The 17,893-nt window shown below is 40.8% G+C and overlaps 1 protein-coding gene, 1 long non-coding RNA gene and 1 pseudogene across 4 annotated transcripts in view; 2 read left to right on the top strand and 1 right to left on the bottom strand.

Annotated features, from left to right (window-relative positions):
- LOC123333303 overlaps positions 1-17,893 on the top strand; it is a 40,909-nt gene that overhangs the window by 3,257 nt on the left and 19,759 nt on the right. The gene's annotated exons all lie outside the window — the stretch shown is intronic.
- LOC102400376 (HIG1 domain family member 1C) overlaps positions 1-17,893 on the bottom strand; it is a 39,973-nt gene that overhangs the window by 17,035 nt on the left and 5,045 nt on the right. The window contains exon 2 of one of the 2 annotated variants that reach the window (XM_025284155.2): positions 11,317-12,651. The exons of the other annotated variant lie outside the window; for it this stretch is intronic. Within the exon in view, the coding sequence (XP_025139940.1) occupies positions 12,415-12,651 (237 nt within the window). The 3' untranslated portion in view covers positions 11,317-12,414. Of the gene's footprint in view, positions 1-11,316; positions 12,652-17,893 lie in introns of those variants that run through there. 2 annotated transcript variants of the gene reach the window in all.
- Positions 14,450-14,577, top strand: LOC102399706 (annotated as a pseudogene).

The following is a 17,893-nucleotide window of genomic DNA, read 5'->3' as shown; positions in this document are numbered from 1 at the left end:
TTGAGTTCAGTTCAGTCACTCAGTCGTGTCCGACTCTTTGCGACCCCATGAATCATAGTATGCCAGGCCTCCCTGTGTATCACCAACTCCCAGAGTTCACTCAAACTCATGTCCATCGAGTCGGTGATGCCATCCAGCCATCTCATCCTCTGTCATCCCCTTCTCCTCCTGCCCTCAATCCCTACCAGCATCAGAGTCTTTTCCAATGAGTCAGCTCTTCGCATGTAGGTGGCCAAAGTATTGGATTTTCAGCGTTAGCACAGTCCTACCAAAGAACACCCAGGACTGATCTCCTTCAGAATGGACTGGTTGGATCTCCTTGCAGTCCAAGGGACTCTCAAGAGTCTTCTCCAACACCACAGTTCAAAAGCATCAATTCTTCGGCACTCAGCTTTCTTCATAGTCCAACTCTCACATCCATACATGACCACTGGAAAAACCATAGCCTTGACTACATGGACCTTTGTTGGCAAAGTAATGTTTCTGCTTTTGAATATGCTATCTAGGTTGGTCATAACTTTCCCTCCAAGGAGTAAGCGTCTTTTAATTTCATGGCTGCAGTCACCGTCTGCAGTGATTGTGGAGCCCAAAAAAATAAAGTCTGACACTGTTTCCACTATTTTCCCATCTATTTGCCATGAAGTGATGGGACCAGAGCCTGGCTTGGAGAATTTTGAGCATTACTTTACTAGCGTGTGAGATGAGTGCGATTGTGTGGTAGTTTGAGCATTCTTTGGCATTTCCTTTCTTTGGGATTGGAATGAAAACTGACCTTTTCCAGTCCTGTGGCCACTGCTGAGTTTTCCAAATTTGCTGGCATACTGAGTGCAGCACTTTCACAGCATCATCTTTCAGGATTTGAAATAGCTCAACTGGAATTCCATCACCTCCACTAGCTTTGTTCATAGTGATGTTCTCTAAGGCCCACTTCACTTCACATTCCAGGATGTCTGGCTCTAGGTGAGTGATCACACCATCGTGATTATCTTGGTCGTGAAGCTCTTTTTTGTACAGTTCTTCTGTGTTTTTTTGCCACCTCTTCTTAATATCTTCTGCTTCTGTTAGATCCATACCATTTTTGTCCCTTATCGAGCCCATCTTTGCAAGAAATGTTCCCTTGGCATCTCTAATTTTCTGAAAGAGATCTCTAGTCTTTCCCATTCTGTTGTTTTCCTCTATTTCTTTGCATTGATTGCTGAGGAAGGCTTTCTTATCTCTTGCTATTCTTTGGAACTCTGCATTCAGATGCTTATATCTTCCCTTTTCTCCTTTGCTTTTTGCTTCTCTTCTTTTCACAGCTATTTGTAAGACCTCCCCAGACAGCCATTTTGTTACTTTTCCTTGGGGATGGTCTTGATCCCTGTCTCCTGTACAATGTCATGAACCTCCATCCATAGTTCATCAGGCACTCTGTCTATCAGATCTAGTCCCTTAAATCTATTTCTCACTTCCACTGTATAATCATAAGGGATTTGATTTAGGTCATACCTGAATGGTCTAGTGGTTTTCCCTACTTTTTTCAATTTCAGTCTGAATTTGGCAATAAGGAGTCCATGATCTAGGAGAAGGCAATGGCACCCCACTCCAGTACTCTTGCCTGGAAAATCCCATGGACGGAGGAGCCTAGTAGGCTGCCGTCCATAGGGTCGCAAGAATTGGACACGACTGAGCGACTTCACTTTCACGCATTGGAGAAGGAAATGGCAACCCACTCCAGTGTTCTTGTCTGGAGAATCCCAGGGATGGGGGAGCCTGGTGGGCTGCCGTCTATGGGGTCGCATAGAGTCAGACACGACTGAAGCGACTTAGCAGCAGCAGCAGCAGCAGTCCATGATCTGAGCCACAGTCAGCTCCCGGTCTTGTTTTTGCTGACTGTATAGAGCTTCTCCATCTTTGGCTGCAAAGAATATAATCAATCTAATTTCAGTGTTGACCATCTGGTGATGTCCATGTGTAGAGTCTTCTCTTGTGTTGTTGGAAGAGGGTGTTTGGTATGACCAGTGCATTCTTTTGGCAAAACTCAATTAGCCTTTGCCCTGCTTCATTCTGTATTCAAGGCCAAATTTGCCTGTTACTCCAGGTGTTTCTTGACTTCCTACTTTTGCATTCCAGTCCCTTATAATGAAAAGGACATCTTTTTTGGATGAGATACCCCTCGTCCAAGGTAAGGAGCAGCGGCTGCGCTTTGCTGGAGCAGCCATGAAGAGATACCCCACGTCCAGGGTAAGAGAAACCCAAGTAAGACGGTAGGTGTTGCCAGAGGGCATCAGAGGGCAGACACACTGAAACCATAATCACAGAAAACTAGTCAGTCTGATCACACGGACCACAGCCTTGTCTAACTCAGTGAAACTAAGCCATGCTGTCTGGGGCCACCCAAGATGGGTGGGTCATGGTGGAGAGGTCTGACAGAATGTGGTCCACTGGAGAAGGGAATGGCAAACCACTTCAGTGTTCTTGCCTTGAGAACCCCATGAACAGTATGAAAAGGCAAAAAGATAGGACGCTGAAAGATGAATTCCCCAGGTCAGTAGGTGCCCAATATGCTACTGGAGATCAGTGGAGAAATAACTCCAGAAAGAATGAAGGGATGGAGCCAAAGCAAAAACAACACCCAGCTGTGGATGGGACTGGTGATAGAAACAAGGTCCGATGCTATAAAGAGCAATATTGCCTAGGAACCTGGAATGTCAGGTCCATGAATCAAGGCAAATTGGAAGTGGTCAAACAGGAGATGGCAAGAGTGAACGTCGACATTCTAGGAATCAGTGAACTAAAATGGACTGGAATGGGTGAATTTAACTCAGATGACCATTATATCTACTACTGTGGGCAGGAATCCCTTAGAAGAAATGGAGTAGCCATCATGGTCAACAAAAGAGTCCGGATGGATGCAATCTCAAAAACGACAGAATGATCTCTGTTCGTTTCCAAGGCAAACCATTCACTATCACAGTAATCCAAGTCTATGCCTCAACCAGTAATGCTGAAAAAGCTCAAGTTGAATGGTTCTATGACGACCTACAAGACCTTTTAGTACTAACACCCAAAAAAGTAAAAGGTCGGGAGGTCGTATATTTCCCATCCTTGGGGCAAGGGTTTTTAGGGGTCAAAAAGGAGGGGACCCCACTCCCATGATATGTGATGCTAATATGTGATCTCATTGGCCTCTGGGATGGAATCCATCTTGGAAAAAAAGTTGCACACGTGTGTCGGGGAGAGTCTTATGGTAGGTCAAGTGTGGAAAAAGAAACCAGATAATTGGCTAAAGGTAAAGACTCAAAAGAACTGTCCTATGTAAACGGCTCAACCACCTCTTTACTGTGCTCCTCCTCCCTAGTGGGGATGCCCACACCCTTTCTCTCTGGGTGTGCATCTCTGCCTTGCTTCTATCTTTTTTTTTTTTTTTCTTGCTTCTATCTTAACAAACTGTCTCTGTGTATTCTCCCACTTATTGTTGTGCTATGTCTCTAATAATAAATTTTGTACCTGCATTAACAGTTTTTGCCACCGTGAGAAATGCATTTTTCCTTGGGGGGCAAAGATCCAGGGAAAAATAGCTTCTAGCCTCTAGCACTTGTTGATCTGATGGCTAGGATTCCTGGTTTTCATCCAGGCTGTGAAAGTGAACATGTTAGTCACTCAGTCATGTCCGAGGCTTTGCAACCCCATGGACTGTAACCTGCCAGGCTTCTTTGTCCCTGGAATTCTCCAGGCAGGAATACTAAAGTAGGTTGCCATTCCCTTCTCCAGGGGATCTTTCCAACCTGGGGATTGAACCCAGGTCTCCCATATTGAAGGCAGAATCTTTACCATATGAGTCACTAGGGAAGCCCAGGCTACTCAGGTTCACTTCTGGGGCAGGGAATTAGGGTCTTGCTTCACACCAACACTCACTGCTGCCTCTCCAAGATCAAAATGACTGTACTATCATACATGTTTGTCAAAAACTCATCAAACTGTACAATTAAAATGGGTTGATTTTTTTATATGTAAATTATACATCAATAAGCTGATTAAAAAATTTTTTTAAATGAGTATACTACCTGAGGTAATCTACAGATTCAGTGTTGCTGCTGCTGTGTCACTTCAGTCATGTCCAACTCTGTGCCACCCTATAGATGGCAGCCCACCAGGCTCCCCTGTCCCTGGGATTCTCCAGGCAAGAACACTGGAGTGGGTTGCCATTTCCTTCTCCAATGCATGAAAGTGAAAAGTGAAAGTGAAGTCGCTCAGTCGTGTCTGACTCTTAGCGACCCCATGGACTACAGCCCACCAGGCTCCTCCGTCCATGGGATCTTCCAGGCAAGAGTACTGGAGTTGGGGTGCCATCGCCTTCTCCACAGATTCAGTGCAATCCCTTTCAAATTACCAATGCCATTTGTCATAGAAATAGAACAAAAATGTTTTAAATTTGTATGGAAACACAAAAGACCTTGAATAGCTAAACAGTCTTTAAATAGAAAAACAGAGCTGGGGGAATCAGGCTTCCTGATTTCAGACTATACTACAGAATCTTGCATTTTAAGCTAAGGATTTTGAACTTTGATCTGAAAGCCATGAGAAGCCACCAAAGAATTTCAAGCAGGTAATGATTTTTTATTTAGCTTCTAGAAGCATCATAGAGAAGTTTGGGAGGGGTGGGACTGTGGTGAAGCTTACTTAATTGAAGTAAGGAGTGGTGTGTGCAGAAGCAATGGAACAAGAAGGGAAGGGTCAGTATCTGGTTGTAGGAAGAAAGAGAAAGCTAGGATGATGTCTTGGGTTCCCAGCTTGAGTAACAGTGACAAACAGTGATTTTGCAATTTGCTGAGATTAAACAAATAAGAAGCAGGTTAGAGGTAAAGGAGACCCATAGTCAGATATTGGCAGATTTTATGGCAATAGGAAAATGAGGCATGAATGGGAGAGTGGTGATGAATTGATTTACACTGCAGTCCAGCCTGGTTAGAGAAGGGAATCAATCTTGGTTGGTAACCAAGACAGATTAGACTTATCTGAGGTTTCTAAATTGAAAAATGGGTGGGAGAGGTAAAAGGCTGGAAGGCTGGGTTTCAAGAATGAAACTTTAGAGTAAAATTTTATATGTGGCACTTTGGAGGTAATGATGATGTGCTTTGATAGATGTTTAGTATACCTGTTTTCCTCTAGAAATGGTAAGTTTATTTGTAGGAGCATTTTTTTCCCAAGGAGAGGATCTGTATCTTTCATCAGACTCCCAAGGAAATCTCTTAGGACCCTATAAAAATTAAGAATTGGTATTAGCCCCATTGTAACCTGTTTCTCATATTTTCAGACATACCTGTCTTGCAGTTGCTATATGAGCAGAAGGCAAATGTTTCTTTATAAAGTTTAACTCAGAAGGGCCCTACAGAATATGAAGGGAAGAAAATAAAAGCACAATAGCAAAAAGGTAGCTGACAGGTTAGCAATTTATTAATAGTGTCTGCTCTCTCCAGTGTTTCCTCCCACTTTTAATATTGGGGCAGATGAGAGGTATGCATTGGCATGCAGTTTAGTATATGGCATCATTTATGTTTATAAATAAATGTATATCTTACTGTTTAAGCCTTTGGTTTTTTAGAAAGGAAGTTTTTAGATTTCTTTGTTCCTAAGCTTTGGTGGACACTAAAGTGGAACAAAAGGCTCTTCCTCTGGGATCAGAGTTAATAATTTGTTCCCATAACCTGAGAGGTGAGATAGAATTTGAAAAGAGTGATGTTTCTTTTATAAGCTTAATACTACCTGCTTAGCTTGACAGGTAAGATGGAAGCCAATATTGGAGGGACTAAGAAAATCCTTTAAGTATCCACAGTACTCCCTGTAGAAGTTACTTTCAGCAGCTGAAGCAAACGCATTTCATGCAGGTGCCAATTTTTTATTGTCAGGCACAAAAATGAGAGCTTTTCCAAATTTTTATGAAAGATTTTAAAAATACGGACTCTTCAGAAAACATTATACTGTGTAAATAATTAAGTCAGTTGGAATTCCAGGATGACATTTATAGAAATGAAGGATCTTTTCTGATAGGAAAGTAGTCTTTATTCCTCTCACAAATACTTAGGGAGGCAGGGTCTTGACCACAGTGAGGGGCCATGTGGAGCAGTTGCAGTGCTCTTACAAACCATCTTATATATTGTTTCATCCTCACAAAAATCCTAGGAGATGTGGGTACTGTTACCCTCTTATGCTAAGTGAGTAAAATATTAATAAAATGTGGTGATGAGATTTGTTCAAATATTCTGACTTCAGGGACTTCCTTGGTGGTCCAGTGGCTAAGACTCTGCACTTCTAAAGCAGGGGGCCTGAGTTTGATCCCTGGTCAGGGGACGAGGGAGCTTCCCTGGTGGCGATAGTGTTAAAGAGTCTGCCTGCCAGTGCAGGAAACGCAAGCGATGTGGGTTCGGTCGCTGGGTCGGGAAGATCCCCCGGAGTAGGAAACGGCAGCCTGCCCCGGTATTCTTGCTTGGGAAATCCGATGGACAGAGGAGTCTGGCAGGAGTCCATGGAGCCACAGAGAACTGGACAAAACTGAGAAGCAAGTGACTAGATCCCGCATACTGCAACTAAAGATCCTGCACCTGGCACAGCCAAAATAAAGAAATATTTAAAAACAAACATTCTGGAAGCTTTTTTTCACTGGACCACAATGCGGGGAAAAACATTGAGGTGTCAGTTGACAGAGGCCTTAAATAAAGAGTTGAGCAGCTTAAATTCAGTTTAATGCTGAATAGATATCTTTGTGATTTTGAGTTGTGGGAATGATCAAATTAAATTGTTCTGGAAATTATGAGCTCATGCTCAGAAAGGGGTGATGAAGGAGTGGAGGCATGGAGACCTGTTTGAAGCATTTTCTGGTATGAGAGATCAGGACTTGGGTGAGATATCTGTGCCTTCCTTAGGAAGCCACTTCTTTGTACCCCAGGAAAGTTGTTTGCTGAACTTCTGCTTTATTGTGGGTTGAATTGGGTGAAAGAGGGAAAGGAAGGTTAAGTCGGTTGTAAAAGGAATGTCTTTGTACTACTGTATCCAGATGTATTATCCCCTCCTTGCCTTAGAGCTACTTCGCTGTCATACCCTTGAATCAGGTGACACCTGGCCAAGTCCCAGCATAAATGGTTTATCACTCTAGCCATCCCCGTTCAGTCTATACATGCGGTCATCCAGGCATTAATTCTGAGGCTAAGATGGTGGCTGTGGAAGTGCAGTAGAAGGGACCAGTTGAGAGATTTGAAGAAGAGGCAGGACTTCATGATGAATCCATTGGCTTCACAGTGAGTGCCTGCTATATAGTACACACTGTACTGGGCATGTAGAAGAAAGGAGGAAGAGACTGGTGGCTATTAATGAGTGCTAAGAGATTTCTCAAAGAACCAGCGTCTTGAAACAGCCAGCAAATGCTTTCTAGGGCATCACTTTTCCTGTTCCTTAGGAAATCATTACAGATATTGAGGAAGCTGGAAAATGTTGTTTGTTTAGGGAAGAAGAGAGTGAATTCTTTTTTGATGTGGCAAATCTGAAATATCAAAGTCATGGCAATTGTGAGGTTTAGGAATCTTCTTCACAAAGATGGTGGTTCACAACCTAAGTTTATAAGAAACTCTCAAGGGACTGAACACAGACCAAATGAGTCTTAGGGGATGATTCAAGAGAATTGGTGGAGGAAGGGGCAAACGGTTATAGAGACTAGGATTCAGAAGAGCTGGAGAGGCAGGGCAGCATTGTAGGGAAGTCTGGGCTTTGGAGTCAGTTGAACTACGTGGGAATACCAGTATGGCCATTCACTCGGTGGCCCTGGGAAGTGACAGAACATCTGCTGGTCTGCTTTCTTCTTTGTCGGGTGCAGATACTTACACCTGCCTGGTAAAGTTGTGAGTACTGTATGAAATAATTATGTAAAACTCCCTAGTATAAAAAAGGTGGGTAATAAATGAAAATTTTTATTATTAGCTGTTAGAGTCATGGAATAAACGAATCATTCCAAGGAGAAGGTTGATATCAGTTTCAGATACATTTTAAAGACTGTGAAGGATGCAGCCTGGGTTGCACTATGGGATGTGAGAGATTTTTATCTTTAAAAATGGTGAATTCTGGGAACTTCCCTGGCTGTCCAGTGGTTAAGACTATACTTCCAATGCAGGGGGTGTGAGTTCGATCTCTGGTCAAGGAGCTAAGATCCCATATGCCATTCAGCCAAAACAAAAAGGTAAATTCTGAATGGTAATTTTCCTTGTTCCCATGTAATTCTCTGTAGGTTCCCAAATAGTTTCCTTTAGAAACAAAATAATGTTGTATATTATCTGTGTATTATTATTATTTTAAAAACTGAACTAGAAATGGGGAACATTGGCCACTTTATGTTCATTTCCCAGGCCTTCAGTTAATATGACATTTGCCTCAGTTCTGTGGTGATTCCATGGTTCAGGGAATCCTGGTTATTCTTTATGTAACCTGAATGCTTTTAGTTTTAAATATTGAGGTATTTAAAGTGACACTTATTGAATTGTTTTATTTTTTGCTTTTGTTGACATTAGTCTGCTATGATTCATTACACTGTGAACTCCTTAGCAGATAAATAAGAATTGAATTTCAGTTATGTTAAGTTCTGTGTTTTCTAAAGCAATACCAAAGAGAAAGGCTTATATTAGGGTCAAGAGTACAAAAGAACTATTGTGTAATGTTTTCCTCACTTTCTATTCAAGTGTGAAATATGTAGGAATTCAGGGGAAGCAGCTGGATTATTGGAACAGTTAGGAACAGGATATAATAAATATATAAATATAATAAAATTTAGTAAGTTTTTTTTGTTGTTAGTCATTAAAATAAGTGTTGAGCTTATGGACCCAGGGTCTTAACAAAATTAGGAACAAGCTGATGGAAATAGTAGTCATCCCAAAATCTGCCCTTGGGGTTCCCAGCCCTGCCTACTGTCTTTCAGTTCCTTGAAGATATTGTTTTTCTTTTTTTTGTTTGTTTGTTTGTGACACAAGCTGGTCCATTACGCTGAAAGACTCTATTCATCCTCTGAAATTCAGCTCAGATGTCACTTCCTCAAGGAAGCCTCTGATACTCTCCCTGGGAGGGGCAGATTTCATTCTCCTGAACTTCTTCCTCAGAGAGAGCACTGATCACAACTGTATATGCTCCCTAGGGCAGAGAACAAGTCTAGCTTATTCAGGGCTCTAAGCCAAGCACCAAGCAGAGTACACAGTAGGCATGCAGTAAATGTTGAATGAAGTTCAGCATTTATTAAGCACTAAGTACCTCACCTCATTAACTCCTCACAGTTACCCTTTAGGTAGATTATCCCCATTAACAGATGACGAGAGTGACACTAACGAAGTAACTTGCCCCAGGTCATATAGTCAATGAAGGACGCAGCCAGAACTTGATTCATGTCATTTTGATGGCAAAGCCAGTGTCCTTTTTTTCTTTTGTTTTTCTCATTGCATGCTATTATCCCATGGAAAAGCCAGTGTTCTGAACATGGCACTATGCTTAGAAAGACAAACAGAGGGTCTGATCAGAATGCAGTGATGTATTTATAATGGCCATTTGTAGTGTGCCTTCCCACCATCCATTTCTGCTTTCCCTAATCACAGGCCCTGCTTTCATTTGGAGGATACACAACTCTCCTTGTCTCAGTCCCCATGGTTTGGGTGTCCTCAGCCCCTGGGATGAAGTGCTGTGCCCATCAGCATGACCCATCCCATTGAAATAGGATGAATGACTCAGGGATGGACTTCTGACCTAGTATTGTCAATTGAAGAATCAACTGAGACTCAAATGTAGAACTCTGGAGTGTTTCAAAAAGTTGTCTTGATCTTTTCAACTGGCCATGGGTCCTGGAAGCATGAAGACTGGCATTATTTCCAAAGACTTTACCACCTGAAAGAGAGAGGAGGCCAGATGTGGCCCTAGACACTGTCTGGCCACTGATAACATTATCTGAGCCTTGCCCAGGCTGTGCCTCGGGCTCTCTGTTCCTAAAGTGAAAGTGAAGTTGCTCAGTTATGTCTGACTCTTTGCGACCTCATGAAGCCTACCAGGCTTCTCCGTCCATGGGATTTTCCAGGCAAGAGTACTGGAGTGGGTTGCCATTTCCTTCTCTAGGGGCTTTTGCTGAACCAGGGATTGAACCCAGGTTTCCCACATTGCAGGCAGATGCTTTACCCTCTGAGCCACCAGGGAAGCCCCTCTGTTCCTAAACCTTTCACTAATTTGAGTCAGAGTTCTTTTCCACTTAAGTCTTTTTGGGTTGGGAGTTCTGTCACCAGCAATCAAGGGAATCTAACCAACACAGGACCTAAAAAGCATTGACATGTTTTGCCTCTTATCTGTTTCCATTTTGCATAGGCTTAAGCCATGTCCTTAGGTTCTTGGAATGATCATAAATGTGTGTTTTCCGGGCCTGAGAAGGTAGTATAGCAGCGATGCTTGTCAAAACAGGTGTTGTGGTTTTAGGAATCAGGGCTCTAAGACTAGCTCAGTACGTTGTGGAATGTGAGAAACTTCACTTATTTATTCTGCGCACCACCACCCCCCCCCCCGCCCCCGTAGAGAGTAAGGATAATATTTGCTACACCATTTAAACAAAAGGGAGTTGAGAAGAATGTGCCCAGTACTTTGTACTTTGGTATTACACACCTTCCAGCAAGCCAATAATACTTCACCAGATCAAACTGTGGTTTTTCAGATTTCTCAATCCCTAGACTGACCTAACCAGTAGTAAGTTGGACAAATAAAGACATCCCTACTTTTAGGAGACCCTGGGGGGAGGATATTCACATTCCATAGTTCAGGAGACTGTAGACTCATGTTCTAACCTCACCGTAATGAGATTAGGTTTTTAACTAATTAATTAGGTGTTTAGCTAATTAACTAATTAGGTGTTAACAGTGTTAACAACAGGTGTTAACAGTTGTTAACTGTTTTCATGCACGAGAGAATAGTAAACTTCCTTTCTTTCTGCTCTATGGATTTCACAAAGGGAGTTTTTGGACTTGAACTTTTCAAAGCCCATTCAGACCCTTCCAAAATTGCCTTTTATTTTTATTTTTTGGCCATGCTACATGGTATATGTGATCTTAGTTTCCTGACCAGGGACTGAACCAGCATCCTCTGTCATTTGAAGTGCAAGTCTTAACCATTGGACAACCAGGAAAGTCCCCAAATTGCTTTTTCTGAAATCTGCTAGCTGTATTTAGTTATTTGGCTGTAGAAGGAAAAACCTGTACTTTCAAATAGCTTAATTTTCCACCATGAAGGAAAGCCCTCCCAGGGATGCTAAGAAAAATGAAAGTAAGCCAGCAAAGATATAAATTATTCATTTTATTTCCATTCCTAAATTATATGTGAATTTATTGATTTGATATTCAAAATAGTCCTTTTGCAAAATAATCTCAGAAAACATACTAAATTTATTAAAATGCATACAAACTTTTGCTGAAAATTCTAAATCCTCTAACTGACTAACTTGTTTTCAATGCACTTGTGATGATTTCCCAAGGTTTCTGTGGTTACAAGGAACAAAGAAATCATCTTGGGACCAGAGTAGAAATTTGATCAAAATAATCCAAACAATATTTGTCTACCTCTTTACAGACTCACAGGTTGCCTATTTTGAGGGGGCTCTTACAAAGTGTACCCAAGCTTTCAGTGTTTCCCTCATTACAGTGGGCATTTTCTTTGCTTACAGCTTAAAACATTCAGCCAAGAACATGCTAGATAATAGGCAAAGTGAACCCAAGAACTTTGCTTCATGTAGTTTTATGGATATACTAAAGTGTATTGTACAATCTTCCTTGTAAGAATTAAAGACTGGAATGCAGGAGAACAAACTCTGGTGGAATACCGGAATAAAAAACATAACAGAGCTGGGCAGAATCAGGTGTGGCGTCCTGGTACATTAACTTTGAAAGCCAGCCCATTGATACTAAGAACAGCAAGTAGATTCAGATTCCTTAAAAAAAAAAAAAAAATCTGTGCTTAGTATTTCTTTATTCAGTTTGTGAATTATTAAGATCTTTTGCATCTCCCTTTTCAAAATCTTCTTTTGTGTGATTTAATTTTTATTAGCATCAGCCTCTCATAGAAATGGTGAAATTAAAATCTGTTGGGTCATAATTTAAATAAGACAAATTGTTAAGTTCTGGAATAAAATAAGATCTGATGATAATGGTGGAATTTAATTATGGAAGCCCACTGTTTCTTTCAAGAGAGAGTTCAAAGTTGTTTTGTTTTTGATTCTTGGGAGATGATAGAAAATGGCTAACTAGGTTATAACATAAACTTTTAGGGATGAAATGCAAATTTACCCAAAAAAGGGAGTTCCCATCTTCCAGTTACTATTTTTAGTGTGAAGCCAAAACCTTAAATTATTTGAGCCCTTTGGGTCTCAGCTCCCTGCTTCCACTATTTCACAGCATATCCGTAGATGTGAGGGCGCACTAGCTCCCAGGACAGAGGGGCCTGTAAGTGTTGCAGCTTCAGCTTGGAGAAGCGGACCTTCTCCAGGGCCTTCCAGCTCTCTCTGGTCAGGTTGCATCCGTCAAACAGTAGGTACCAGACGGGATCCAGGACCCGTTGCCAGAAGTAATTCCAGGTGGAAGGCTTATCTGCTACATGCTCCATGAAATAAAAAGCTCCTCCCTGAGAAAGAAAAGGAGGAAAGAAAACCACACCAAGAATTTTAGTTTGGGACAAACAATTCGATAAGATGTTTAAATGTCAGATTTCAGTGGCCCCGGAGGTCCTCTTCACGAGAAGACATGGAGAAATCCAAACTTACTACGATACCATTTTGGTTAATAGTGTCATCTTCTGTCAGATTGTATACAGAGCTGCCAGTCTATATTGTCTGTTCATAAAAGTAATACATAATGATAGCTAAAATTTAAAGCAATTTAAAGCATTCAAGGCCTATTCTTAATGCCTGTCACATGCATGCTTGCGTGCTCAGTCACTTCCAACTCTGCGACACCATGGACTGTAGTCCACCAGGCTCCTCTGTCCATGGGATTCTTCAGACAAGAATACGAGTGGGTTGCCATGCCCTCCTCCAGGGGATCTTCCCGATCCAGGGACTGAACCCGTGTCTCTTGCATCTCCTGCACTGGCAGGTGGATTCTTTACCACTGAGCCACCTCAGAAGCCTGGTTGTCAAACTACCCTTTGGAAGAGTTGCCCCAGTTTGTATTCATGCCAGCAATAGATGTGAGTGCCCATTTTCAATAAATGCTCATCTATATTTTTAAAAATCTATTTGATGTGTAATGTGGTATTTTTTTATAACATGCATATCTTTAGTATTTTTAATTATAACATCTTTTACTAAACGTTATGTGTTGGAAAGATCCCCTGTAGAAAGGAATGGCAACCTACTCTAGTATTCTTGCCTAGAGAATTACATGGACAGAAGAGCCTGGTGGGCTGTACAGTCCATGGGGTTGTAAAGAGTCTGACACGACTGAGTGAGTAACGCTTTGACTACTAATACTGGCTGTTTGGATTTCTGTTTTTCTGATTTGTCTGTTAATGTCCATTATCAGTTTTCTAATAGGCTATTGGCTTTTTTTTTTTTTACTGATTAGTAAGGGCTTTTCAGAGAAGGCAATGGCACCCCACTCCAGTACTCTTGCCTGGAAAATCCCATGGATGGAGGAGCCTGGTGGGCTGCAGTCCATGGGGTCGCTAAGAGTCGGATACTACTGAGCAACTTCCCTTTCACTTTTCACTTTCATGCATTGGAGAAGGAAATGGCAACCCACTCCAGTGTTCTTGCCTGGAGAATCCCAGGGACAGGGGAGCCTGGTGGGCTGCTGTCTATGGGGTTGCACAGAGTCGGACACGACTGAAGTGACTTAGCAGCAGTAAGGGCTTTTATTATAAACTACATACACTACAAACGTTTCCCCCATTTTTTGTTTGCCTTTTAATTACAATTTTTTAATTTCTCTTTTTATTTAAAAATAGAAAAAAAAACCTTTAAATTCTTCTGAAAATTTTTCTTAGGCTCCACTTTGCAAGCCTGTGGGAGTCTGAATCCATACCAACCACTGTCTGAGGCTAAATAACCATGTCCTGTACCTTTGTACCATTATCACAGAATGAAAGTGATAGGATTAATTTCAGAAAATGAATCATCTAACAAATGAGAACATACTGTACAGCACAGGGAACTCTACTTAATGCACTGTGGTGACCTGAATGGGAAGGAAGTCTAAAAGGGATTCACTTTGCTGTATGGTAGAAACTAATGCAACATTGTAAAGCAACTATACTTTAATAAAAATTAATTTTAAAAAGTAGGGAAAAAATAAAAGCACGAGTTTTTGAAAAAAAAAAAAAAAAAAAAAAAAAAAAACACTAGGTCTCTTTTGTCAGTGACACAAGTGGGAGCACTGGGACAGGAGACTTGAAGTGGAACTTCTCGGATTGTTTTAAGAAAATGGCAGACAAGCCCAACATGGGGAAATCAACAGCTTCGATAAGACCAAGCTGAAGAAGACTGAGACTCAGGAGAAGAACATCCTTTCCACCAAAGAGATCATTGAGCAGGAGAAGCAAGCAAAGTGAAATTTCCTGTGAACCTGGAGGATTCTCCACCGCATCATCTTGAAGACCCTGTATGTGAGGTGGAGGAAAGTCCACCTGCAAGATGTACACAAGTGACAAGCTGCACTGTGAGATTAAACAGTATGTTTCTAAATTATGAACAGGTTACTGAAGAAATCAAAAGAGAAATTAAAAATTTCCTAGAAACAAATGACAATGAAAACACAACAACTCAAAACCTATGGGATGCAGCAAAAGCAGTTCTAAGAGGGGAATTTATAGCAATACAGTCCTATCTCAAGAAACAAAAACATTGAATAGACAACCTAACTTTATACCTAAAACAACTGGAAAAATAAGAACCAAAAAATCCCCCAAATTAGCAGAAGAAAACAAATCATAAAGATCAGAGAAGAAATAAATGAAATGAAAGAAACAATCATAAAGATTAATAAAAATAAAAACTGGTTCTCTGAGAAGATAAAAAAAATTGACAAACCTTTTGCCAGACTCATCAAGAAAAAAGAGAGAAGAATCAAATCAACAAAATAAGAAGTGAAAAAGGAGAGATTTCAACAGACAATGCAGAAATACAAAGGATTATAAGAGACTTCTGAGCACCTATATGGCATAACCTAAAATGGATAATCTGGAAGAAATGGGCAAATTCTTAGAAAAGTTCAATCTTCCAAGACTGAACCAGGAAGAATTAGAAATTATGAACAACCCAATTACAAGCACAGAAATCGAAACTGATCAAAATTTGCCAAAAAGCAAACCCGGGAGCAGATGGCTTCACGGGTGAATTCTGTCAAACGTTTAGAGAGGAGCTAATACCCATCCTTCTAAAACTCTTTCAAAAAGTTGCAGAGGAAGGAACACTTCCAAACTCATTCTACAAGGCCACCATCACCCTGATTCCAAAACCAGACAAAGACAACACGAAAAAAGAAAACTACAGGCCAATATCACTGATGAACATAGATGCAAAAATCCTCAACAAAATTTTAGCAAACAGAATTCACCAATACATTAAAAAACTCATACACCATGATCAAGTTGGGTTTACTCCAGGGATGCAAGGATTCTTCAATATATGCAAATCAATGTGATACACCATATTAACAAATTGAAAGATAAAAACCATATGATAGTCTCAATAGAAACCTCAATAGAAAAAGCCTTTGACAAAATTCAGCACCCATTTATGATTTAAACTGTTAAAAAAAATGGGCATGGAAGGAACCTACCTCAACATGGTAAAGGCCATATATGATAAGCCCACAGCAAACATTATTCTCAATGGTGAAAAACTGAAAGCATTCCCCCAAAGATCAGGAACAAAACAAGGGTATCCACTCTCACCACCATTATTCAACATAGTTTTGGAAGTCCTAGTTACAGCAATCAGAGAAGAAAAAGAAATAAAAGGAATCCAGATCAGAAAAGGAGAGTGCTCCCTGTTTGCAGATGACATGATACAATACATAGAAAACCCTAAAGATATTATCAGAAAATTACTAGAGCTAATCGGTGAATTTAGCAAAGTTGCAGGAGACAAAATCAATACACAGGAGTCACTTGCATTCCTGTATACGAACAATGAAAAATCAGAGAGAGAAATTAAGGAATCAGTCCCATTCACCATTGCAATAAAAAGAATAAAATATCTAGGAATAAACCTACCTAAGGAGACAAAATAACTGTATACAGAAAATTACAAGACACTGATGAAAGAAATCAAAGACAACTTAAACAGATGGAGAGATATTCCATGCTCCTGGGTAGGAAGAATCCATATTGTGAAAATGACTATACTACCAAATGCAGTCTACAAATTCAGTGTAATCCCTATCAAATTACCAATGGCATTTGTCACAGAACTAGACCTAAAAATTTCACAATTCATACGGAAACACAAAAGACCCCGAATAGCCAAAGCAGTCTTGAGAAAGGAGAATGGAGCTGGAGGAATTAACCTTCCTGACTTCAGATTATACTACAAAGCTACAGTCATCAAGACAGTATGGTACTGGCACAAAAACAGAAATACAGACCAATGGAACAATATAGAAAACCCAGAAATAAACCCATGCAATATGGATACCTTATTTTTGACAGAAGAGGCAAGAATATACAATGGGGCAAAGACACCTCTTCAGTAAGTGGTGCTAGGAAAACTGGACAGTTACACGTAAAAGAATGAAATTAGGACACTTCCTAACACCATAAACAAAGATAAACTCAAAATGGATTAAAGACCTAAATGTAAGACCAGAAACTGTAAAACTCTTAGAGGAAAACATAGGGAGAACACTTGATGACATAAAGCAAGATCCTCTGTGACCCACCTCCTAGAGTAATGGAAATAAAAACAAAAGTAAACAAGTGGGAGAAGGCAATGGCAACCCACTCCAGTACTCTTGCCTGGAAAATCCCATGGACGGAGGAGCCTGGTGGGCTGCAGTCCATGGGGTCGCTAAGAGTCGGACACAACTGAGTGACTTCACTCTCACTTTTCACTTTCCTGCACTGGAGAAGGAAATGGCAACCCACTCCAGTGTTCTTGCCTGGAGAATCCCAGGGACTGGGGAGCCTCGTGGGCTGACGTCTCTGGGGTCACACAGAGTCGGACATGACTGAAGTGACTTAGCAGCAGTAGCAAACAAGTGGGACCTAGTTAAACTTAAAAACTTTTGCACGCCAAAGAAACTATAAGCAAGGTGAACAGACAGCTCTCAGAATTGGAGAATATAATAGCAAACGAAACAAGGGTTAATTTCCAAAATACACAAGCAGCTCATACAACTTGGTACCAGAAAAACAAACAACCCAATCAAAAAGTGGCAAAAAGACCTAAACAGACATTTCTGCAAAGTCATACAGATGGCTAACAAACACATGAAAAGATGCTCAACATCACTCATTATTAGAAAAATGCAAATCAAAATTACAATGAGATACCACCTCACATGAGTCAGAATGACCATCATCAAAGTCTACAAACAATAAATGCTGGAGAGAGTGTGGAGAAAGGGAACCCTCTTGCATTTTTGGTGGGAATGTAAGTTGATATAGTCACTATGGAAGACAGTATGGAGAGTCGTTAAGAAACTAGGAATAAAACCACCATGTGACCCAGCAATCTCACTCCAAGGTATGTACCCTGAGGAAACCAAAACTGAAAAAGACACATGTACCCCATTGTTCATTGCAGCACTATTTACAATAGCTAGAATGTGGAATCAACCTAGATGTCCATCGACACATGAATGGATAAAAAAGTTATGGTACATATACACAATGGAATATTACTCAGCCATAAAAAGGAACACAT

Source organism: Bubalus bubalis, chromosome 4 (genome assembly GCF_019923935.1).
Source record: "Bubalus bubalis isolate 160015118507 breed Murrah chromosome 4, NDDB_SH_1, whole genome shotgun sequence".
Lineage (NCBI taxonomy): Eukaryota > Metazoa > Chordata > Mammalia > Artiodactyla > Bovidae > Bubalus > Bubalus bubalis.
This window is presented reverse-complemented; position numbering and strand designations above follow the sequence as displayed.